General features: G+C 45.5%; 1 protein-coding gene across 1 annotated transcript in view; it reads right to left on the reverse strand.

Annotated features, from left to right (window-relative positions):
- The window catches only part of DNAI1 (dynein axonemal intermediate chain 1), a 297,103-nt gene that overhangs the window by 181,764 nt on the left and 89,523 nt on the right, over positions 1-25,816 (reverse strand). Inside the window, exon 13 of the mRNA XM_065598665.1 lies at positions 11,858-12,105. Within this exon, the coding sequence (XP_065454737.1) occupies positions 11,858-12,105 (248 nt within the window). The remainder of the gene's footprint in view (positions 1-11,857; positions 12,106-25,816) is intronic.

The raw sequence follows: 25,816 nt of genomic DNA on the forward strand, positions 1-25,816 counted from the left end.
TAGCCCCTCCCCTAGCCCAGTGAAAGTGAGTGAGGATGGGGTACAGTGAGCAATGGAGGGAGGGGGGAATGGAACAAGCGGGGGATGGGGCCTCTGAGAAGGGGCAGAGCATGGGCATGGGTGTTCAGTGTGGTGTGATTAGAAAGTTGGCAACCCTAGAACTAGGAGGGAGAGATTTTCAGCATGCTGCTTTGCTAGCCCGAGGTACCACCTATGGAGGAGCAGACAAGGAGCAGGAGCTGAGAATGAAGAGGGACCACTGTCTCCCAGGGAGTGGGAGATCTGTCACCAGCTCTCTTACTGAGGCTGTCAGTTGATTGGTTGCTGGGCATGGAGCTCTTTGATGGCTTTATTCTCGTGTAGAGGCAGCCAGTGTTTTCTCCTTTCTCAAGCGCAACTGGTGTCAGATGGCAGCCCCTGGCATGGACACTAAGTTACAAATGCCTCCGCTGGTTTCAGTAGCGTCAGGCAGCAAAAAGGCTCTGCTACAAGCCTTTCTGCTGTTTGCTTCTCTGCAGCTCTTGCGAGCTCTCTTTGCCAGCCAGCAAGAGAGGTAGCACAGAACTCTGCTATGCCATCTCAGCCACGGCCAAGGCGGGGTGCTTTAAAGAGGACACCAGTACTGAGATTGTTCCAGTGGGTTATTTTGAGGACCCAGTGTGGAGTAAATGCCATTGTCACTGTTAGCCTGAGGAGAACGTTCCTTCAAAGAACATTTCTCTCTCTCAGCGGTAGCACCAGTGGATTCTTCACTGGCTGCATCGTTCTGGGAGTCACAGGGACTGATCCTCCTCTCTCGCACCCCAGGAGTATCTCCACTAAAACCAAGTGTAATGGTCCTCACTCAGGGTCTGGTTGGGGAGCATGGCCTAGTGGCCATGGCTGCAACCCTGGCTGCCTGTGGGGAGGGAAGCCCAGGCCACCAGGCTCCAACCCAGGGCCCTTTGGGTTACCAGTGGTCTGGCCACCAAGGCTGCTTAAGGCTGTCCTCCCTGGGCCTCTTCCGCTCATCCTGCCCCAGCTTAGTCCACTTGGTGGGGAAATCCAAATCAAAAGAAATAAGAGGGAGTTACCAGTGGCCAAGGTCCACAGGATACTTCCCTCTCTGGTTGTCTCTGGGGTGGGTCCTCCCTTTCCTCAGGGAGGGCCCCTTTGGGGTAGCTGTGTCAGAGTCTTTAGGCTTCCCGCTGCGCTGCTGGAGCTGTGGGCTGCTAGTCTGCTCACCTCCAACTCTACCATCCAAATGAGCAATTCCCTGCCTTTTAATTCCTCCAACAGATGCAGCATTTGCTGCAGGTGTGGCAGGACAGGGTTGGCTGAGCCCAAAATAATCAGAGAATCACAGAATATCAGGGTTGGAAGGGACCTCAGGAGGTCATCTAGTCCATCCCCCTGCTCAAAGCAGGACCAATCCCCAACTAAATCATCCCAGCCAGAGCTTTGTCAAGCTTGACATTAAAAACATCTAAGGATGGAGATTCCACCACCTCCCTAGGTAACCCGTTCCAGTGCCCATAACCCCTTGTTGCCCTGTGTGATGTTTGTACACCCCATCATACCAAGTAATGACGGTATAAGACCCACAGAAGCTAGAGCAGAATCAGCCCAACAGCATGGGTATATTCACATGCAGCACATACATTTTTGATGGACAAGGACAGGAATTATGGGCGGTGGATGGGCCCCCACTTCGAGGAGCCTAGCCCCGCGACCCACCCCTTCCACACGAGGCCCCACCCCCTGCGGCAGGAGCCCTGAGTCCCCCTATACCGCCGCTCCCCCGTGGCCGAGAAGCCCTGGGCTGGACAGAACCCTGAGCTGCCCCCTCACTGCCAGAGGAGCCCTGGGCTGGCCCTAGATGGCCGACCGACCCGAGCCCTGGCCGAGAAGCCCTAACGGTGCCAGCCAGATGGCTGACCCCAGCGTAGGGCCTGCCCAAGCAGCCGCAGCCACGCCGGTCAGCTGGCCAACTGCAGACCCGGACCAGCCCGGGCAGCCCCAGCCAGTTGATCCCAGCTCCAGCTGCCAGCCAACCCCAGCCACGCCGGCCAGCCTGCTGACCCCAGCCCTGGGCCAGAGAACGGGAAACCCACACCCCTGCCTCCCTCCACCAGCAGAAGAACACTGATCTTTTTCTATATGCCAGGCAGGTTCTGGGGCAGCTGAGGAGGTAGTATCCGCTACTCAGATTCCTGGGTTCATCAGTCATCTCTCTGGAGTTCAGGGAGATCCTGATGAGCCAGGAAGCTGCATAGCAGATACTTCCACCTCAGCGGCCCTGGAATCTGCATAGCACATAATAATAAGCAAAAACCAGCGACCCGGCATCCCCCGGCAGTGGTTCCAGCCTATTACGCCTGCCACCCATGGCAGTAACGAAACAGTGCTCCCTCTCTGACAGAGAACGTAGCTTTCAGGCCAGTGTGACTAGACTAAGGGCTGGTCTACACTGGTGGGGGGGGGGGATCGATCCAAGATACGCAACTTCAGCTACGCAAATAGCGTAGCTGAAGTTGAAGTATCTTGGATCGAATTACCTGGGGTCTACACGGCGCGGGATCGACGGCTGCGGCTCCCCCGTCGACTGCGCTACCGCCGCTCGCTCTGGTGGAGTTCCGGAGTCGATGGTGAGCGCGTTCGGGGATCGATATAGCGCGTCTTAACGAGACGCAATATATCGATCCTGGATAAATCAATTGCTACCCGCCGATACGGAGTGAAGACGAACCCTAACACACAGGGAAGTGGCACTGAATTGAATAGAGAGAATCAGGGTGACATTCACCCCTCTGCAAACAGCAAGCCCTTAAGCTTGTGAAACTGAGATTTATCTAAGGGAAGCAATGGCTCAGCTATAAACAGAGCGAGGTAAGGCAGACCCCACTTTCAGTTTGTTTTCTTCCTGCTGGGATTTGGATGTTCTGGTTTGTGAGTTCACAGTGTATTACTAAGAGCCTATTTGCTTATCCCCTCCTAGCACACAGCACTTCCTATTGTATTGCCTTGGCTTATTAGTAGCCATGGAGCAGGAACAGCAAGGAAACTGGAAACTAGGTTCTCACTTATTTGTCCTTATCAGTGGTTGGGGCACTTATGGCATCCTAGATATGATATGCGGCTAACAGCCCCTACAACAGAGGCCAGCACTGCTCTTATGTATTTAACCAATTGCAATTCCTGGCTCACTCGCCCAATTCTGACTCTGCTCAATGAACAGGAGTTCCAATTTACAGGCCAAATATTAAGTTTCACCCTCTGTGTGTAGGGACTGCAAACGGCGCACGGCGGGAAGGCTTGCATCCAAATCCCGGGGATGGCTGGTGCTAGGGAAATCAGAGGCGGGGTCTGTAATGGGTTTGACACAAAGCCCCCACCGTAGCAGAGCCCTACCGATTGCATCACCAGCCGGGGGAGTCGGGTGGTTGGCCTGCCAGGTGCCGAGTCGTGCCTCCTGCCCAACACTGAGTGGAGGCTGTTCAGCACCTCGCCGGATTCTGGCCTGGCAAAGGTTGTCTTGAGGTTAGAGAGAGGTTGGGGGGTGCAGCTCCACTTGCACCCACAGACTGTGTGGAGGCTTACACCAGTTGAGGATCTGGCCCAGCCAGTTCTGTTTTGGTATTGTATCTAGAAAGCACTGCACGCAGGTCGCACTCCCATCTTATTGGTAATACACACACCTGCGCGCTCTGGGTAAAGTTCAAACTTAACCCCTGCCAGAGGGTTCTTTTATTAATTTTATATAACTAAGTTTCTGCCAAAGCTTGCACTTAGCTGTGTTCCCTGCAGGATTCCTCTGTCCCTGCCTCAACTTCCCTCTCTCAGAGAAACACGCAAACCTTTTTGCATCCTTGGTTGGTGCATTTAAGACCCACCTGGTCTCACTGCCAGCATGACTCAGGAGAATCTCTATGCAAGCTCCTAGAATCTGACCCCCTATATCCACTTCCAGAGTTTTAGATAGGAGCGGTCCTAAAGTCAGGATTCCAAACATCCTTCCTTATAATCAAATGAATGAGCCGTCTCTTCCCCTGTTCCCTTAAACTTTCAGGCTGAGATTTTCCAGCCTCTCAATCCCTGAAGGGGCTTTGAAAATCAGAGCCTCAAGAAATAATGTTACTACCACTACTAAGGGAAGGGGGAAAGCTTACACCTAGAACATGGACATTAATAAAGAAACCCAAGCCTGAAAAAGCCACAATCTGATAATTATCTGTACTTTACATCTTAAGTCAGAATGGAGAGAGAGACAAAGCAGCACAAAACAAAAATCTATTGATCTAGCAGCAGCCAGACCAGAAGGACAGAAAGCCCAGCATTCGTATGCAAGTACAGAGGGAAAAAACCCATCAGAGCAGAACTCCCTTTTCAGATAAACGTTACATGATGTTCCAGGAAGGCTTATGGTGCTTTACAAGAGAATTCAGACCGGACAGAAGGTGTATCCAAGTTGTGGTTTAAAAAAAAGCTACTGGACTAAGTATAAAATCTAAATCTTCAGGAGCTACAGCCTCACACTGCCTTGATAAAATATAACAGCCGAGCTAAAGATCAGAGATCCTGTTCATTAGCAGCAAAGACACTTAGGAAAAACTTCTGGCACTTTACCTCATTTAACCTTAAAGTGAAATGGGTCCAAAAGTTCCTTAAGAGAAGAAAATTTTGAAATCAAAATGCTGCAAAGATTTTCTCGAAAGGTTCTATCTATTCATGTCCAACATTTTGTGTCATCTCTGGTTGGCTAGGACACGTCATCCCGACGTGGTGAATGATTACCTCATACTCCTTCGGCACCTCGCGGCTGGGCTATAGCAATGTGATACCTGGGCATGAAGCCTTCTGTGCTTAGGGAACTCCACCTGGTACAGGATGTTGCAGTGCATCTCCTCAGCAACCCAGTGAACACATCACACCTGTCCTTTGCTCTCTACGCTGGCTTCCCATAGAACATTAAGTTCAAAGTCTCAGTCCTTATCTTCAAAGTGCTCCATGTCCTAGGCTCAGGATATTTAAAAGTTAGACTAAAGCGCTGGGATGGTCAACAACTTCACTCTTCTGGCCCAGCAGAATGCTCTACAACAAGGTAACGCTCATCTGTGTGGGAGACAGAACTTTCTCAGGGGCTGGTCTGAGACTGTGGCATCACCTCTCTGAGGACCATCCCAATCCTCCCCACCTTATGCGCCAAGACCTGCCTTTTCTAACATAGACATACAGCTGTGTGTGTGTGTGTGAGTTTGTGTGTATACCTTCAAAACCAAAACGCTCTCCTGTACACACTTCTCTCTCAGTTATGTTGCTTAATGCACTACTGGAAGGCACTCAGATTCTATGGGTCAGTATAAGAACCTGTATAGAACAGAATAGCTGATTAGTACTGGAGGTAGCACTTACTGTTATGAGTAGTGCTGCTGTGAATGGCTTTAGTGACACAGCCAGTCAACAGGAGAGCCAGGACTCAAACACTGATTTCCTGACACCCAGTCTAGTGCCTTAGCTCCAAGACCATCCTCCTTTAGCACATGAATGCTCTCCTCATTCTTCAGCAGTTTTGTGCACATGCCAGACTGAGTTAAGCAAAATCTCTGTGATGGAATACAGGGGCACTACCTGATCCCCAGCCCACAAGGGGTTAACTCCAGCTTCTCTTTCCCCCTCCTTTGACCGGGTGTTCAAGGCTAGGGCTGTAAGAAAAGCTACTGGAGAGAGACAAAGGGAAAGCAGGGCTCCCAGTGGAGGCTCTGAGATGCGTCCTAGTCTGATGTTCTTTTTGCTTATCTCACTCTGACTTGTTTATGTAGACTCTCTCCTGCTCCACAGTCCTTATCGCCTGCTGCTGGCTCTGCTCTGGCATCCCACCTGTTTACATCCACCTATCTGCCAGCTTTACAGCCCACCCAAGAAGTCCTGTCTGCTTGAACCCCACCTCACCGTTTTCCGGCTTTACTAATTTCAGATCTCTCATACTCTCCCCTCCTCTCCAAATTACTGTCTGCACAGGTCTCGCCCTCTGTGGTAAAGACCCCCTAGTAACATTAAGCTAAGTAACACACCTTCTTGTCAACTGTTGGGAATGGGCCACATCCACCCTGATTGAATTGGTCTCGTTAGCACTGACCCCCCACTTGGTAAGGCAACTCCCATCTTTCAGTGTGCTGTATATTTATACCGGCCTACTGTATTTTTCAATCCATGCATCTGATGAAGTAGGTTCTAGCCCACGAAAGCTTATGCCCAAATACATTTGTTAGGCTCTAAGGTGCCACAAGGACTCCCCATTGTTTTTACTAAGCTTTGGGGGTGGCAGTTAAATATATACAAAGGTTACTGTGGCTTGATGTGTCTGCAAAGTAACCAGGGAGACCCTACAAACAGCTCTATTAACTGCAAGTGCGCATGGAGAGAGCTGAGACCGTTCCCAGAATGCTAATCTTTATCTATTCACCTTGCTGCCAACCTTCTAACCTTTCCTTCTTCCCTTCTGTTTTCCCACCAAACTCCTCATTAGCCTGAAGCTGAAGGAGCAAACTGTTCTGCTGCTCATAAACAGAAACCAGCCACAGAGGCCATTTGTCTGACTGGGTTTTAATGTGACAGATTTAGAAGGAAACTGCCAGTCATCAGAAGGGGAACGGTTACTTGGTGCGACAGTGGGTTATTGATGAAGCACCTATCCTACTCTTAAGCACTGTTAATACAAACGGCACTAAGGAAGGCTGTTGTTGTGCAGCTGTGCTCTATGGGAGGCAGGGGGAGAGAAAAGGGGGACAATGGTACATGCTGATTGTGATCCTGTTTTGTAACTGAACCAATTTATTGACATCAGTGAAATAAGAGTGAACATCTTTATAAATGGGACTGGGAATGGCTTGGTGAGACACAAGATTCATTATAGAATCATGCAAGAACCTAGACAGAGCATAGAAATTAGAGATGCAAAAGCCCTTTTAGATCTCGTTGTCTTTGTCATTGTCACTGTATGAACTTTGGCCCAGAACATCAAAGGTATTTAGGCACCTGCTTCCTATTGATTTCAAAGAGAGTTGATGCCTAAATATCATTGAGGATCTGAACTTTTCCCTATAATAGTCTCAAGTGTGTTTTATTTCAGAGTCCTAAAAGATGGGGCTTCCACAATTCCTATGGAGACACTACTGCACAAGCTCCTACACCTCAGAGTTAGGCCATTTTCCCTGTTAAAGTACATATCTTTCCCCTGAAGAGTGGCTGGGCTCCTGTGTTCAGGCTGCCTCGTTGAGCCCTGTCATAACTATAAAGGGAAAGGTAACAGCCCTCCTATGTACAACACTATAAAATCCCTCCTGGCCAGAGACTCCAAAATCCTTTTACCTGTAAAGGGTTAAGAAGCTCAGGTAACCTGGCTGACACCTCACCCAAACGACCAATAAGGGGACAAGATACTTTCAAATCTTGGTGGGGGGAAGGCTTTTGTTTGTGCTCTTTGTTTTGGTGGTGTTCGCTCTTGGGACTAAGAGGGACCGGACATCAATCCATGCTCTCTAAATCTTTCTGAAAAAGTCTCTCATATTTCAAACTTGTAAGTAACAGCCAGGCAAGGCGCGTTAGGTTTATCTTTGTTTTCTCAACTTGTAAATGTTCCTTTTGCTAGAGGGTTTACCTCTGTTTGCTATAACTTTGAACCTAAGGCTAGAGGGGGTTCCTCTGGGCTCTTTGAATCTGATTACCCTATAAAGTTATTTTCCATCCTGATTTCACAGAGATGATTTTTACCTTTCTTTCTTTAATTAAAAGCCTTCTTTTTAAGAACCTGAGTGATTTTTCTTGTTTTAAGTTCCAAGGGGGTTGGATCTGGACTCACCAGGAAGTTGGTGGCGAAGTCTGTCAAGGCTACCCAGGGAAGGGTTATAGTACTTGGGAGGGAAATAGTCTGGGGGGGGGGTAGACAAAGTTTCCCAAATGACTCATAAATAATTTGGGTGGTGGCAGCAAAACCAAATCTAAGCTGGTAGTTAAGCTTAGAGGTTCTCATGCAGGTCCCCACATCTGTACCCTAGAGTTCAGAGTGAGGCAGGAACCTTAACAAGCCCTCATCAGATTTAATATATGAAGTAGAAAGGTGGTTTTTCTAACTGGCAGCTCTGGAAAGTCAAATTGGGTCCAAAAATTCAGCTGTGTTCTGTCGACCTAGTGAGCCTGCACTGAGACATACTATAAACACAGTTGATTGAAGCGTCCACCTTTCTTCGGTGTGGGGTCAACATTCTGCAACTGGAACTTGGCTAACAATTGTGTTGATGAGCAAAGTAGGGTCAGAGTCCAACTCCCACAACAGCATGGGCTCTGCATTGTTACCAGGAGTAGTACTAAAACCTTGGTTCTGATGCTAACATATGATTAGAGCCATACACAGGTGGCAGCTCTGCTGAGTACGAAGCTATACTGCACAGTAGAAATACACTTTGCAATTGCAAACAGCTTCTATGATCAACCCCTTTTCACACGCTCAAGACTCCAAACTTTCCAAACCTTTTGAGCTGAACATGTCCATGAGTGATGTGTGCCTAAAGGTGAATTATTCTGGAAGGTTTGAGCAAAGTCCCTTCAGCTGCTTTGCAGGGACGGGAGAGTGACAAAAACACACTTTTTACCCACTATAAAAAATTCTAGCCATCATCTTTTTAAAAAGCCAGGGCCAAAGAAAAAACAGCTGAAGTCTGAAACTTGCCGAGGAGAGAGAGTCCTTGCCAAGGAGAACATCCTCTTGGTGGGGCGACCGTACTGCCTGGGGGGGCTGCTCAGAGGGCATCTGCAGAGATGATTAGCTCAGCCTACAGAACCTACACCACTTTTGCATCACAGATTTTGCATTTAGGGAGCAGACTGTGGCACTTAACCACTGGCTTGAGTAAAGGGGGATGCATACTCCTTAGAGAGCTTAGGCAAAAACAAGCCCCCTGGAACTAGCCCTGAACTGGATACACACAAGGGTGTTGACCTTTGGAATCCTTATTTCCATTTAAATGGGTTTTTTTCCCCCTAATCCTGCTCCAAGGCGCATTTTCTCTTTAGGCATCTGCCCTCCAGTCACGACTCCTGCATATGCTCTCAAGCCAAACAATCACACCAATAAAGGGGGGTAATTAGTGGCCTTGTCCCTCCCCCACCCAACCCATTCACCTCACATAAGATGTGAGCCTCAAGGTCTAATTAACATTAAATACCATTATCAAACATAGGCAATCGTCTTCTCTCCCTTTTTAACAAAGAGACTAGCAAATTAAACGCAAAGAACTATATTAACCTCCTGTGAATGGGCGATTTTTGCCTTATGTCTTAGGATAGCAGAAGTTACTGCAACATTGCAAAGTTAGAATCTCAGTGAGTCGGGAGCCAGGACGTATAAGAGCCAAGGTTCCAACAGCTGTGTTAATTTGGCTGCACTGCATAGATATTCTATATGTCTGTAGGTATGTGTGTTTTCTATCCCTGTTTATGGTGATAAATCAGTGGCCTAGTATGTTATTGGCCTTTGTGACTGAACGTGTAACCTGAACATTACATTGACATAAACCAGAACTTTCTCATTTATATTGGAGTAGCTAGAGCTCCATACATGGACGAGTCTCTCAATATGAAGGAAGCCATTACTGTACATGCTAGAAATGTAGGGACCTGATGTTAAGCAAGCAAGTCTATATTTCATCATCTTAAGCAACGGAGTCAGAAAATTTTACCATAGCTTTTTGCATGTAATAATGTGATACGTTAACACTGGCTTTGTTTTATGAAAATGCTTGTGATTCCTACAATAATACTAATTTCCTAAAGACTCAGTGATAAAAATGAGATGAGAGAACTGTCAGACTTTCTATTCTACTCTGAAGAACATTCACTTTCCACTTTCTCCCTCTATTGCTAAAATACCTGCATTGTTTCAAAAAGAAAGAACCAGTCAACTCAGAGCAGAGGCTCAGAACGGCGCATCTTAATTTTTTGGCAAAATTTCCCATGACCTTTCTAATGCTTATTTAAAAGTCATGGGCCAAATTCTGCAGTCCCTGCCAAGAGTACTGCCTCAGTAAGGTCTGCAGGATTTGGGCCACAGGGAGAAATGGTACCCAACCTAGCTACAGGCTTTTTAGGGGAACACGGGTGTCCCTAAATTACACTGGTGAAATGATAGTACCTTTTAGTGCTGAACGAGGATTAAGCAACAAGTGCTTCGCTCAGATCAAAGGGCACTTCGTGGCTCCCTTTCTCTCCAATGAGGAGACAACACTGCTGCTGATACATGTCTGCAGTTCAGAGTCTCCCCTCACCTGTGCGCACACAATCCATTCTCCCAATGGCTGTGCAACAGATGAGCACTACACTTGTTTTTATAATGCAGTTACTCAGACTGTCGAGTCCTACTCCAAAAATACAGACACTCTTCAGCAGAAGGGGACATACTGAAATGGCCCTTTGCACTTTGGAAACACGGTAACAAGAAAGCAGGCTGCTGGCGTGTCTCCCCGGCCCAGGAAGGTTAGTCCAGGCCCAAAAGTCTATACAGACCCTTCCTTCAGAGCACAGTTTTAGTCGTCAAATACAAAACTCGTGGTGTAACAAAGTTATTCCTCTGACCAAAGCAGGCAGCGGGGGCCCAGATGCCTTTTCCCTGCCTCTTCCTCACTGCTCCAGGGCCCACCACAGGAGCCAGCTTGCTTCCTGTAGCTTTCCTCCAACAGAGCTCTCTCAGCCCTTTATAGGAAGCCTTCATCGGGAGGGATCCTATTCCTGTCAATCATTCTGAGAAGCATATTATTTTACTTTGGCTCAATTGTTGTTGTGGTAACCAGCGAGTTCCAATAGCAGCAGGAAGGAGATGGGGTGGGGAATGTTCTCCCACTCTGTGTGGACTAGGTGCAATGCGTTGCCAAGCGTCAATGGCAAAGGGCCCCATATAAACTTGTCCAGAGATCAATAAATACATTTGCTGCAGGAACATTTTTTAAGTGACTTTAAAATTCCAAACTTTCTGTATGATGCATTAACTGAAATAATACACGGCAATAATACATAAATGTCACTTGCTGTACAGGAAAACCATGCTCTTTGGGAATACCCTGCAATCAGGTCCCTCGCTTCTTGGACTTTATTCAACGGAAGCCGTTAATAACATGTAACCATTACTGTGGGTTAAATTCTGTCTGGTACATGCCAGAAGACTCAGAGCCAGCAAATTCTAGCATAGCATCGACCACACCCAGCTTGGCCCCAATAAAACATCACCCATTGTTATGGGGCATTGCCTAAAATGAGAGGGCGTGGCCTGCTTGTCGTGATCAATGACCCAGCAAAAACCTTTATGTTCAGCCCCAAAGCAGTGTATTGTTGGTCTCAGTGAGATCAATTGCACAACGGGCTGTCACTGGGCTGATCTTGCCAGAATACAACTGTCACTCACTGTTGATTAATCACTCTGTACATCCTGCCCACTTCCTGGTGCCTGCCAGAATCCGGTCCTTTGCCTTTACCTTTAGAAGACAAAGGATGTCAGCGTGACATTGATAATATACAGAGGAGATTGGCTGATCCCAGCAAGAGAAGTCGGTCCCTAATCTCAAAGAAAGTGAAAGAAAAGTAATTATTTGATCAAAGTTTCGGTGCCTACTCTGGCTCATTATTTCCTCCAATTCTCTATGGACTTCTGTACATTGCCATAGGATTTATGACGCTCCCCGAAAGTTACCAATCAGTAGCTAGTATTACCAGGCATACAGGGCCAAAGCATACGTCCCTCTATCCCAGGCCTGTCACTGTGCTGTTTGAACTCGGTCGAACTGAACAGCGCTGTAGGTAAAAGGAAATGAACAACCCCTGCTGGGGCACCCACCTGCCACACGGGGTCTGTGTGCTTCCCTGACTTGGCAGAGCTCTTGTAGCCTGGCTGCGAGTGTGACTTTTTCAGGTTGTAGATGGCCACGTTGCCATCGTAGAAGCCCACGACAAGAAGATAGGGATGGTCGTTGTGGATGTCGAGGCACATGATGCCGCTCTCGCTGTTGAAGATGTACTCGGGGAAGGAGGGGTTCTTCATGGTGTACAGAAGGAGCATGCCCCGGCTCTGTTTCATGAAGTCATCTAGAGAAAGGAAGATCCACATCATGATGTGAGTGTGACGTTACAGCTCATATTCTTTATGGAAATGTGCTTATGATATGGATATGGCATAACTGAGATCTATTTTATGCAAGATGGGTCTTGTAACGTATCATCGGAAAGGTTATATTTTACTGAATGCGATTATCCAATTTGTAGGCATGTATCATTTCTGCATCTACAGTTAGGAATATTGAATATGTCACAATTACAACTGTGTGTGGGAGACACCCACCAGACAACAGTCCATCAGCCTTGATGGGCCATTAGGAATAAACAATAAGACTTTGAAGATACTAATCTCTCTCCTTCCTGAGAGGCATCCTGGGATGTAGCTGTGACAATACTAGGTCAGGTGGTCCTGTCACCTGGTACTAAACACCATCTTGAACTTCTAGTAATTTTCCACTAAAAGGAGGGGGAGGTCAAGACTGGGAAACAAAAGATTCCTGTCTTATGTAAATCTTATTTAAGGCTGGAGAGTAAGGCAAACAGGACTCGTCTCCATTGCCTTCCTGCCCAAGAAGAAAGTCTGCTGAAAGTACCTGAAGAGACAAAGGAACTGAGTGGTGGGAAAGGCAAAGGCTGAGTCCAGACTAAGGCAAGAGTCTAGTCTGTAAAGAGAAATAACTGGAACTCTAAGCTACAGAAACTCTGCAACTTGCCTAAAACAACATTTAGAGTGAGAAATTATTTAACGAAACCACTCTCTTTAAGATCTTAAGCTTAGTATGCATGTTTTGTTGTATTTGCTTGGTAATCTGCTTTGTTCTGTTTGCTATCCCTTATAATCAATTAAAATCTGCCTTTTATAGTTAATAAACTTGTTTTGTTTATTATTAAACCAGTTTGTGCAATTTCTAACTGGGGGGGGCAAGTTGTACATATCTTCCTCCACACTGAGGGAGGAGACAAAGTTATGAGCTTACGTTGTACAGATCTCTCTACAGTGCAAGACAATACTATCTTGGGTGTTGTCAGCTGTACCTTCCAGAGGGAAGCTGCATTTCAGTGCTGGGTGATTTCCTAGCTGAGTCTTCTCATAGAGAGCTGTTTGCAGTCTCTGAGAGACTCTACAGCTGGTGCGTCCCTACCTTTGTGTGTGCGCTGCCCGAGGCCGGAGAGCCTAATTCAACAAAACCAGGAGAGGGAGGCCAGGCTAGTGGAGCAGGCAGGCTCAGTGAAATCCCAGTACATCAGGTGGCATCCCAGAAGGGGGGTCCAACCCGTCACAGTGAGCACAAGCCTCCTTCCTTCCAAGTTCCTTAATCACTGATGTACACGGTACAATGTCAATCATCATCCTAGAAATAAACTCAGAACCAGGGTAGAAGAGGGATATATATCATAAAGGTATTTTAAGGGGGCCTGCCATTCTTACTGAGGGGTCCTCAGCTCTGGAGGCACTTCCCCCTTTGGTTCTCCAGAGCCTGGAGTTGGTCATGATGAAAGGCCTGTGTTTCCTCTGCTTTGTTCTCAGAGGGAGGGTTGAGTGTCTGGGAGAATGAGTCTGAGCCTTCTGACAGTCGTTCGATGTATATGGATTTTATTAACCTTGCCGAGCTCAGGATGGATGCACTTTTAACCTCTATAGAAAAGAGGAACTATATCATCTCCTTTATTCCCTGCATGGGAAAACATTTAATAAACCATCTATAGCATATAGCACCTAATTCGTTAAAATATAAATGTAATGCCCAAGTTACTGCTGCTTTATTTCCCATTTGTTTGTTTAACCCCACATCTGTGTTTTGTAATTGCAACTTCTCTTGCCTCTAAAACTACTGTTTCTCTTCCTACCTAGTTTCTCCTCTCCATTGTGTGGTCTGATGTTATCTCTGCTCTCTTGAAATGTCCATTTCCTTCTCTTTATTAGCTTTTGGCCTCTTCTTTGCCCCTTCCCCCACCACCAGGTTGTCTGCTGCAGTTCTCAGTTTTCGTTAATTTAAGAGAAAATTTCCCATGCTCAATGGGAGTAGAAAAGGTGTTGCTACAGATAAGCTCATTCTGGTCTCCCATTTTTAAGAAGGGATGAATTCAAACTGGAACAGATGCAGAGAAGAGCTAGTAGGATGATCAGAAGAATGGAGAACGTACCTTATGAGAGGAGACTTAAGGAGTTTGGCTTGTTTTGCCTAACAAAACAAGGGCTGAGGGGAGATATGATTGCTCTCTATTAATACATCAGAGGGATAAATAGCAGGGAGGGAGCAGAGTTATTTAAGTTAAGGGCCAATATTGGCACAAGAACAAATGGATATAAACTGACTATCAACAAGTTTAGGTTTGTCTAATTTCAAAGGTTTCTAACCATCAGAAGAGTGAAGTTCTGGAACAGTGAGTGAGTGAGATTCTGTGGCCTGTGACATGCAGGAGGTCAGACAAGATGATCACAATGGTCCCTTCTGACTGTAAAGCCTGTGAGTCCATGAGCTCACCAGAGGTGAAGGAGGAGCTTTATCTATTGAAACAGATTTCTCTGAGGGTGTATTAGCCATATCTACAGATACATTCTTGCTGTTGTGTGCTCTTTGGCACATGCTATGTGGAGAACAAATTTTCTGTTTACAGAAAGGTTTTAGTTTTCAAGCATATAACATATGCCCCACCATGTCAACGGTAAGATCCTTTTATATTATTTCCTATCTTGCCTGATATTTTGAGTGTGTGTATGTATCCCACAGATCACAGTAACTTCAGAGAACTCTCCCAGCAGGTACAGAACACTCTCCTCTCTAGCGATATAGTATTTCTGGATCTACACTCAAGCATGTAATGAAGTTTCTCTAACAAACTACATACAAGTGTGAATACTGTTGAAGAATATCTGAAGAATAAGTGAAGCCGCCCGTTCATTGATAAAACTATTACAAATAAGGACTAGTATTGCAAATATATGTTAATCTACTAAACATGCAACATTCCTTTCAATGGTGCTGGACCTCAGGGAATGGTAAGCAAATGGGCTTTGTATCAGACTGGTAGTCGTGTTAGTCTGTATCCACAAAAACAATGAGAAGTCCGGTGGCACCTTAAAGACTAACAGATTTATTTGGGCATAAGCGCTCCATTTGAGCTCTCAAAACTGGAGACTCTCAAACAAAACCAACCTTCCATACAAACTTCCTCGTGGCTGGACTTCACAAAAAACGAGACAAGCCATTTACAACGCACACTTTACTTCTCTACAGATGAAAAAGGACAGTAAACTATCTAAACTCCTACATGCCAAAGGGGGCTACAACAGTGGTACCTTCAACTCACCCAACAATATTGTTAATCTATCCAACCACACACTTAGCCCAGCAGAAAAGTCTGTCCTATCTCAGGGATTCTCTGCCCCACCGCCCCCACACACATGATACAGTTCTGCGGGGATCTGGAGGCCTACTTTATACTTACCTACATGCCTCTAGCGTCCATCCAGGACACATCACACGATCCATTGCCTACAGCCAAGCCCTAAGATATAAGCCCTCAGACAGAGACAAACACCTACAAGATCTTTATCAAGCATTCTTAAAACTACAATACCCACCTGGGGAAATGAAGAAACAGATTGACAGAGCGAGATGGGTACCCAGAAGTCACCTACTATAGGACAGGCCTAACAAGGAAAATAACAGAACACCACCGGCCATCACATACAGCCCCCAGCTAAAACCTCTCCAGCACATCATCAACGATCTACAACCTATCCTGGAAAATGATCCCTCACTCTCACAGACCTTGGGAGGCAGGCCAGTCCTCACTTACGGACAGGCCCCCAACCTGAAGCAAATACTCACTAGCAACTACACACCACACCACAGAAACACTAACCCAGGAATCAATCCCTGTAACAAACCCTGTTGCCTACTCTGTCCCCATATCTACTCTGGCAACACCATCAAAGGACCTAACCACATGAGCCACACCATCAGGGGCTCATTCACCTGCACATCTACTAATGTGATATATGCCATTATGTGCCAGCAATGCCCCTCTGCCATGTACATCGGCCAAACCGGACAGTCTCTACGTAAAAGAATAAATGGACACAAATCAAACATCAGGAATGATAACATACAAAAGCCCATAAGAGAACACTTCAATGTCCCTGGACATTCACTAACAAATTTAAAAGTAGCCATCCTTCAACAAAAAAAACTGCAAAAGCAGACTCCAAAGAGAAACTGCAGAGCTACAATTCATTTGCAAATTTAACACCATTAATTTGGGCTTGAATAGGGGCTGGGAGTGGCTGGCTCACTACAAAAGCAATTTTCCCTCTCTTGGTATTGACACCTCCTCATCAATTATTGGGAATGGACCACATCCACCTGATTGAATTGATCTTGTCAACACTGGTTCTCCACTTGTAAGGTAACTCCCTTCTCTTCATGTGTCAGTATATTTATGCCTGCATCTCTAATTTTCACTCCATGCATCTGAAGAAGGGGGTTTTTACCCACAAAAGCTTATGCCCAAATAAATCTGTTAGCCTTTAAGGTGCCACCGGACTCCTCGTTGTTCAAATGGGCTTTGTTATTTTAGAAACAGGCAAGATTCTGACACTCTTATCATCTAGTTTACTGGGGATTGAAAAACTGCCCTCCTGAAGCTTGCATGCGATTTGGTTCCGGTATTGAAAAGATTGTGCTCAGTGAAGGTGAGGCTTCAACTCCATTCAGCAGCCTTAGAAATCTGAGACAGAAACACTAATGGATGGTAAGAAAAACGGGTGAGGTGACCTCTTTTCTCACAGAATGAGCTCTGAGTCCTTCCAACACTTGTAACCTTACCTGGTCACAACATAATCAACTAAGAAGTCGAATGTGTTGGACAGCTTTTGAGCTCAGCTTGCGTCACCCCTTGCCTTCTCCCCAAACGTGATGAAGAACTGGGATGATTTCCTAAAGGTCTTTGTTCTGTACAAATAATAACTAAGCATCTTCTTCATGTCCTGCGTGAAACTCTTAGCCTCAGAGGGATAACAGGTGGCTTTGGGAAGAAGACCACAAAGGAAATGGTTTCTGAATTTCAGTATAACCCAGAAGATCAGAGTATCCAAAGTCCTGATCAGTGAAGCTCTCAAGATGCAAGCCACCAGGTGAAGCAACTCTGGGTCTGAATTAAAATGTCTCCTTTCTGAGGCAGAAGATCTGGAGACACTTATAATAAGAGATTGTTATTTTGACAGAGCAAAGTCTGAATACCATGTCTGATGGACCCAAGCCAACACTATTAGAAACATATGGATTATTCCTTGACTTGCTTTCAGTACAACATGAGGCAACAACAGAAATAAAAGGAAAGAATCCAGAATACCCAACTCCAGTGAAGAAGGGATGTATCTGATGGGAATCCTCAATGTTTGCCTGAGTTCAGGCCACATTTCTGACCTTTGGCATAGATAGAACAAGTGTAATTGTGAATGCCACCACTTGGAAAGAGACTATCCACTACAGAACATTTCAGATACCATTCATACTGGTCTCACCCTTGACAGCTAAGAGTCTGGAAGCAGTCGCATGCATGTATCAGTGCCCAATATGAAGACTGAATCTCTTGATGCACTGAAATACAACTCAATACACAGTGGCACATTCTGGTGGCTCAAAAAATAATAACTTGACAGCAATCAATGATGTTATATGTCTCAATTACTTCACGATCAGAACAACAAACCCAGAGCCCATCCCCTGGAACAAGCTAAAGTGGCACTACACTACTTCAATTTGTGAGGTAGCCTTCATTACAAGGCACTCAGAAATAATGGTGATGGAAGCCACAAGATCCTACATAGAAAACCAAAGGCATAATGAGAGCCACTGAACCATTTAAGAGAATGGATAGAAAGAAAAGAAGAGCGATCAGGGTGTGAGTAATGTTTATCTTTTCTGTTATGTTTCACTTTTAAAGAGTCTGTCTAAGCCCAAAGTTCTCCTGTGAAACCATAACATTACAATCAGAATTAGCTTTCAAAACAACTGCTGCTGCTGTCTAAGACATTTGTCTGTGTAGGCATTTCTAAAATGACAAGATGGGAGGTAATATGTTTATTGGACCAACTCTTGTTGGGGAGAGAGACAAGCTTTGGAGCTTACAAGAGCTCTTCTTCAGGTCTGGGAAACGTACTCAGAGACCTGAAGAAGAGCTCTGTGTAAGCGCCAAAGCTGGTCTCTCTCACCAACAGTAGTTAGTCCAATAAAAGATAACCTCACCCACCCTGTCTTTCTAATAGCCTGGGACCAACACTACTACAACAACGCTGCATATGACATATAGGCATTTCTAATGCATTCATTGGCACTGCATAAAAGTGTCTTTATAAATGCTAAGAGTTCTCATGAGAATCTGAGTTTTTCCAGAAATGAGAAGTAAATCTATAGCCTTAGAGTCAAACACCTGTATGGAATTCAAACAAGCAGTCAAAGATCTCCTTGATTCCTTGAGAAACACCTTGTGCTCATACCAGTGAGCTCAATGCAATTATATCTTTTACAGATCAGGTGGGTGAGATAATATCTTTTATTGGACCAACTTCTGTTGGAGAAAGACGAACTTTTGAGCTTCAGAGAGGTCTTCTTCAACTCTGTGGAGCTTGAAAGCTTGTCTCTTTCACCTACAGAAGTTGGTCCAATAAAAGATATTACCTTACCCACCTGGTCTGTCTCATATCCTGGGACCAATGCAGCTACACTAACACTGCCAACATTCAGAGGGGTAGCCGTGTTAGTCTGAATCTGTAAAAAGCAACAGAGGGTCCTGTGGCACCTTTGCCAACATTATATCTTTTAGACAGACGTCATGGTGCTTGGGGATGAATCTTGCATCAAAGCAGAGATTTTCAAAGAATGGTCTCTATTGTCCCTCTGGCAAGGAAGAGATTCCTGAATTAATAAACCAATCGTATGGTTCCTAGTGTGATAAGTACATCCATCATCCTCTTTCTAGGGCTCAATAATCCAGAATATTATACCCTTACATCTCACGCTCTGCCTACTCTGATCCAAGACACACCATGCACCAATCGTATGAAGGCAAGAGAAAAAGCTTTCTCATCAACATGGCTCAAGAATTCTCCATGCTACATCAAAACATCCTGGCTATTGCTGAAAATCTGCCCCCCCCCCCAAAAAAAACCAATCTAAAAAGAAAACCAACACAGGGAAGCACGTTCATAAACAGTTGCTTGTGTCTGAGCTCTACAGCTGCCCATGAATATTTGACTTTTGTTGTCTGCCTTAGATGTGCTCACTCTTTGATGACTCTATTTGCCAGTGTTTAGTCCTGTAAGCTTTGATTCTTCAAAAGCCAAAGGATTAAGCTATTGTATGTGCTTGAGAGATACGGCAAGGGGGACCCAGGTTACTTACCAGCAGGATCAGTTCAAAAGACAGAAATTTATAGTGCCCCTATGAGTGACTGAGATTTATACTTGCCTTAAAACTACTTTGACAACAGAAGTTAAGTGAATGCCTACACATTTCCCCCAAATGAACAAAACATCACATAGTGCCAGAAGCATTGTGAGTGCAGAAGGACCTAAGAAAGGAACTGGCCAGCATTATGGAGTTTGCTGTAGTCCAATTGCCCCAAAAGAGTTGGAAAAGAATGACTCTTTCCGAGGAGTGCAGGAAGTTTGTCAGCGTGCTGAGCTCATTTTCAAGGGTTGCTGAAATAATAATAATCAGCAGTTTTATAATGTTTTACAGTACTTGGAACATGCACAGACTCTAACCTAGTGAATCCCTTGAAGGACGTTGAGTAGGTTGAGTATTATCACCTTCTTACAGATGATGAAACCGAGAAAGGAAACGTGAAGTGACTTGCACAAGACCACACAGGGAGTTAAAGGAAGAGAACTCAGTTCTCCTGAACGCTCATCCCTCTGCTCATTCCTCCACTATGCTCTGCCTAACAGAGCATCCCAGTGATACGTGAACAAGATGGCCAGTGTCCCAGGAGAGAGAGAGAGAGATTTAAACAGGAGCCACTGTTAGAACCCACATGCCCAATGGTTGTTTCTGCCCCACCGACCAGAACAGAAGCACTATGCCAAGGTGATGCAAGCCCTAATGGATAATTGTGGTTCCTGGATCTGTGTACATACAGTACATACCAGAGCCAAGCAAAACTAATGCCAGAATTTTTTTTAAAAAACATACTTGAGTAATTCATAAAGTCATAGAGTTTAAGGCCAGAAGGTACCATGAGATCATCTAGTCTGACTTCCTGTATAGTGCAAGTCAGATAATTTCATTGCTATCCCTGCAATGAGTCCAATAACTTGTATTTGACGTAAGCATATCTTTCCGAAAGCCTTGATTTGAAGATGTCAAGAGATGGAGAATCCACCACTTCCTTGGATTACTTGTTCTAGTTGTTAATCAAACTCACTGCTAAAAATTTGTGTCTAACTTCTAATTTGCCTGGCTTCAGCTTCCAGCCATTGATTCTGGTTATGCCTTCCTCTGCTAAATCAAAGAACCTTTAGTACCTAGTATTTTCTCCCTGTGAAGATACTTACACGTCATAATCACGTCATCTCTCAGTCTTCTTTTTGACAAGCTAAACAGATTGAGGTCTGTAAGTCTCTCACTGTAAAGCATTTTTTTCCAGCCCTGGAATCACTTTTGTGGCTCTTTTCTGTCCCTCTCCAATTTTTCAATATCCTTTAGAAAATGTGCACACCAGAACTGGACGCAGTATTCCAGTACTGGTCTCACTACTAGCAAACACAGAGGTAAAAATCCTCTTCCTACCCCTACTCTCTACTCCTTTGTTCATATATCCAACTATTGCATTCACTCTTTTTGTCACACATCACACTGGGAGCTCATGTTAAGGTGCTTGTCCACAATGATTCCTATGTCCTTCTCAGAGTCACTGTTTTCTAGGATACAGTCCCCCATTCTGTAGGCATGAGCTTCACTCCTCGTTCCTAGATGTATACATTTGCATTTGGTGGTATTAAAACTCATTTTGTTTGAATAGGCCAAGTTTACCAAGAGATTCCGATCGCTCTGTATGACCAGCCTGGCATCCTTATTTACCACTCTGCCAATCTCTGCGTCATCTGCAAATTTTATAACCAGTGATTTTTATACATACTTCCAGATCACTGATAAAAATACTGAATAGCATTGGGTCTAGTACCGATCTTCATGGAACATTACTTGAAACTCCCTCCTTCAATGGCAATTCCTTGTTGTTGAGTCCTTTTTGAAATCTGCCAGTTTGGACAGTGTTTAGACATTACATCTCACTGTTAGGGCCCTCTGACTATGAGTGGAATTCACAGAGCATGAGTACTTCCCATTATCAGAAATTGCTTATGCATTCAAGTCAGTAAAATGTAGCATTGCAAGAACTGCAAACTCTGATGCATCAAATCAATTTGCTGTAGATAAACTCTGGGTTGTTTTGTATTATGCTAATTCAGATGTTTGAATATCATAATTGAACACTCCGCCTGGGCTTTAATTCCAGGTCTTTCTCATCAAATGAAGGTTATTGTCAGTGACTCTGTTTAGAAAGCACAGAACTTGTAGTGGTGATGCGGGGGGGGGGGGGGGAATTTGTTAGTGCTTTGAACATTTCAAAAGAGAAGAAACTGACAGCTCACATGGCAGGATGTCATTTATGCACCTCCTGAGCTCTGCCATAGACCTAATAACTCTGCCATGGGCTCTGCCACACATGGGAGGCCACCCACCTAAGTCATGCGGATCGATATATAAAACCTACTTTTAAAGAAACAAGCTGTCAAGGAACAATGCTTCATACTCTAAATGTTGGCTGGCAAATGAACACAGGAGACATCGAGCCAGCAGGGGCAAGGGAAATGAGAGATCTAGGTAATGTTTGGACCTGCAAACATTTGTCATTGTATTCAAGAGGAGAAGTTCAGAAGTAGAGAAGGACAGAGGCAAAAAGGGCCAAAAAAGTGCATTCCTGAAAACAGTGACTGTTCCATGGGAATGCCTGTCTTGTTCTGGAGTTACACTCCCAGGACATAAAAATGAGATCTGTGTCTAATTAGGAATCAAGGCTGAAACCAGAAAGGGAGAAGGCATATGTTACAGGGCTGAATTTGCCAGGCTGTATGTCAGAACTGGTCTTTTTCTTAAATTGAACAGGCTTTTCTTGGGGGGGGGGGGGAGCAAGGGAATAGAAATCCCTTTTTTGATCTGCTTTTTTCAAAAGCTATTTTTAAAAACCGTTACTTTACATTAAAAATAGTAGTAGTTCCACCACCATTATGTTATGAACACACATTCCATGGACATGACATTATGAACACTATCAGCTGTCAGAGAAACCGTGACCAAATGACCTCTCATTATGGACTCTGATAATACTCAGCAAAGCCAACAGAAACTGGATACAGCACGTTGTGAGTTACCTTCCCCCAACACATCTCCTCTCTTCTCCCTCCTTTCTCGATCATCATTGACAACTCTACTATCTCTATTTGCCAGAAGCTGGGAATGGGTGACAGGGAATGGGTCACTTGATAACCTGTCTGTTCATTCCCTCTGGGGCACCTGGCATTGGCCACTGTCGGAAGACAGGATACAGGGCTAGATGGACCTTTGGTCTGACCCAATATGGCCATTTTTATGTTCTATTGTTCCTTATCTCTTCTGCTATGCAAGTTTTCAACCTTAGTGTACTTTTCAACCTCTCTGCCCACCCCCATACAAGTTGTGGCCAAATCCTGTTGCTTTCTGCTGTCCAACATTTCTAAAAACTCCATGCCTTCCTTTCTGTTTCTTTGGTTAAAACCCTTTTCCAAGTGGTGAAACTCTCTCATCCCAGCTGCTTCAACCTTCTCCTCTCTGGCCCCCCTCACTGCTGCATCTCTTCTCATCTCTGGCCCTCCTCCGGAGACACCTGGGGTACAGTGCTGGAGGAGCAGGCAGCTGGTGAGTTCCCCCACCTTCCCAGGGGCGGTGGGGCTCACTGAGGCTTTAGGCTTCAGCCCTGGGGTGGTGGGCCCCAGGCTCTGGCCACGTGGCTTCGGGCTCCGTCCCTCTGCCGCCTTCCCCAACCCCCCTATCCAGGGTTTAATTTGTCCCCAGGTTTGCTGGGGCTGAGTAAGTCTGCTGTGAATAGTGATACTTGTGTGTTTGTTAATATCACTTTTCACAATGGACTTACTAGTGAGCAATAAATGAATTATAATGATCTGGACGTGTATATGTGCATATTTATTTGTTTTTCTTAAAACGAATTAAGTATTTTAGGAAAAAGTGTGAGAGCGGCCACCAGAAAGAGCTGGTGGCCGCAGTCTGAGGCCATCAAATAATCTGTCCTGAGAACCCCATTCTAGCCCTACTCCCTGGCCCCCAGATTATCACAGCAATATTGCAGGCCAATCTACCACCACGCAACCAGTTTAAGTAGAATTCTTTTGCAGCTTTTGACTTTATTTCCCCCCCCCCACTTACATTAAAAAAATACCCTAAGTAACCCTCTTATCTACCTCACAGGCCAGGTGAGGACTAAATAATATTTGCAGAGAACATTGGAGAAATGAAGAATTAGATAAATGCTAAGTATTATTATTACACATTCAGAACCAGCAACTAGGCACGATGAGATGAATCAAAACTGAACTCTTGCTCCTGCCTTCCCTTATTTTACTCAGCTTAAGTTAGACTCTTTGTAGTAGTATTTAATACCTGCTGAACTTGTGGGTTTCTTTCCTCACTCACTGTTCCGAGAATCTTTGCATTCTTGACTGACTAAATATTTAACAGTGCCATCAAGTGGTCAAGTGTTTGTTAGCTCCAGACTGCTTTCTAGCATACACGCTGCATTCTACAATTCCAGGTATCAGTCTGGTGGTGGTTGATACTAGATAGCTACAAAAGTGCCTATCTTATATAACCATATCTGCATGCTATTATTGCAGATAAATCCATGCTGCCTACGATTTAAGATTTCTGATGTGTTCAAGGAACCCTGAATGAGCTGATGCTTTCCAAAGTTCAAGAATCTTTAGTGTTTGTAATTTGACTTTGTGGCCTCTTGAAAGCAGATGGATGCCTGGTGACAGAGCACTTCTGGGGGTGGGGGGGATGGAGGGCAGAGTTTGTGTATATGTGAGACGGGGTGGATTAGGCCCAGAGACTCCTTGATGGAGGCCTCAGAGTCCTATCACACCCATCCCAGAAAAGGAGCAGTAGAGGAGTCCTCCAAGCAGCCTAGAGTGGCTACAGGGGAAGCAGCCCAATCACAGAGGCTGCAGGGAACAGCCAATCAGGGCCCAGGAGAGCCATATAAAAGGAGCTGCAAACCCAGAGACAATCCATTTCTCGTTGGAGCCACAGGAGTGCAGATGGTGCTCCTGGCTGACCAAAGGAAACTGAAGCACCATGGACAGCTCAGACCTGGCAGGGACCAGGGCAGCGAGGAAGAGCTCCTGACTGGCTGCTGGGCCTGAAGTTAGATAAGCCCTGAGGTAAGAGTAAAGATTTGGCAAAGGGTGGGAAAGTGCCCCAGGGAACTGAAAGCAGTGTAGTTAAAGGGACACGGTGGTGTGTGGCCGCTATTCTTACGGTCGTTGGGCTGGGACCCAGAGTAGTGGGTGGGCCCAGGTTCCACCCCCTCCTGCACAGGCCACTGGGGAACTGGCTTACAGCGATAAACCCCCAGAAGGGGATCTGAACTGTTAGTGGCCCAGTTGGAGAGCTGGGGCCAGAACAGGCTAAGAGGGTGAAACTGTTGCCTCCAGGGAAGAAGCCCTGGGGGTATGTCCCAATACTTGGGCCAGGGCTGTTTAAAGAACACAGACACACATGACTGGACGGGGTGCTTGTGAGAGGTGGGTGCCGTGCTGTTAGTGTGTTTTGGGGGATTTTTGTCAAAGAACCAGAAAACATTGACCAAAATGGAAATCTCCTGGAAAACCATTCATTTTGGTCAAAAAGGCCATTTTCTGCATTTTAAAAAGTTTCAGTGCAAAACGTTGACCCGCTCTCTTTGGCTGTGATGGTTACCCAAGAGGCAACAGACTGCTGAGGACTGTTGGACTGAAAACCTCCGTGGTTGGTCTCTGTTCCAAAGCTAATTTTTATAGGAAGTTTGTGGGGAAAAAAATCCCATTTGCTGTTTTTGAATTGGACAAGAGTGTAAAAATTCTAGACCCACTTTTTTAGATGCGAAATAGTTTCCACCTTGACCACACACCCATAGCTTTCAGAAACAGACACCCTTTAAACAAGTCCATCTAACCCAGTATCCTGTCTATTACTTTTCTGAAGAGCTAAATGCCAAACAACAATAACCCACAACAGCCAGCAAACAGAGTTGTGAACAGGGGGAGTTGGATGAGAGTTCTGTTGGAGAAGAAGGGAGGAGGCAAGCCCTTGGTCTTTAGGGATGGTGAGTGAGATTTTTCTGTTTTGTGTATAATAATAAGAACAGAGAGGCCTGTCACCGGAGCTGACCCGAAGAACAGAAGGGTGTTCTGTCTGCCGGGAGCTAAGATACAGGCTGTGGACCTGACACTGAAGAGGATCCTAATGGGAGCAGGAAAGAATCCACTGACTAACCATCACGTGGGAACAAATGACACAGCTAGATTCTCGTGGAACATATCAAGGGAGACTATACCAAGTTGGGGAAGATGCTTAAGGAAACAGAGGCTCAGGTTGTCTTCAGTAGGATTCTGCCTGGCTCTAGAGGAGGAGAACGA

The sequence above is a fragment of the Chrysemys picta genome, chromosome 6 (genome assembly GCF_011386835.1).
Source record: "Chrysemys picta bellii isolate R12L10 chromosome 6, ASM1138683v2, whole genome shotgun sequence".
NCBI lineage: Eukaryota > Metazoa > Chordata > Testudines > Emydidae > Chrysemys > Chrysemys picta.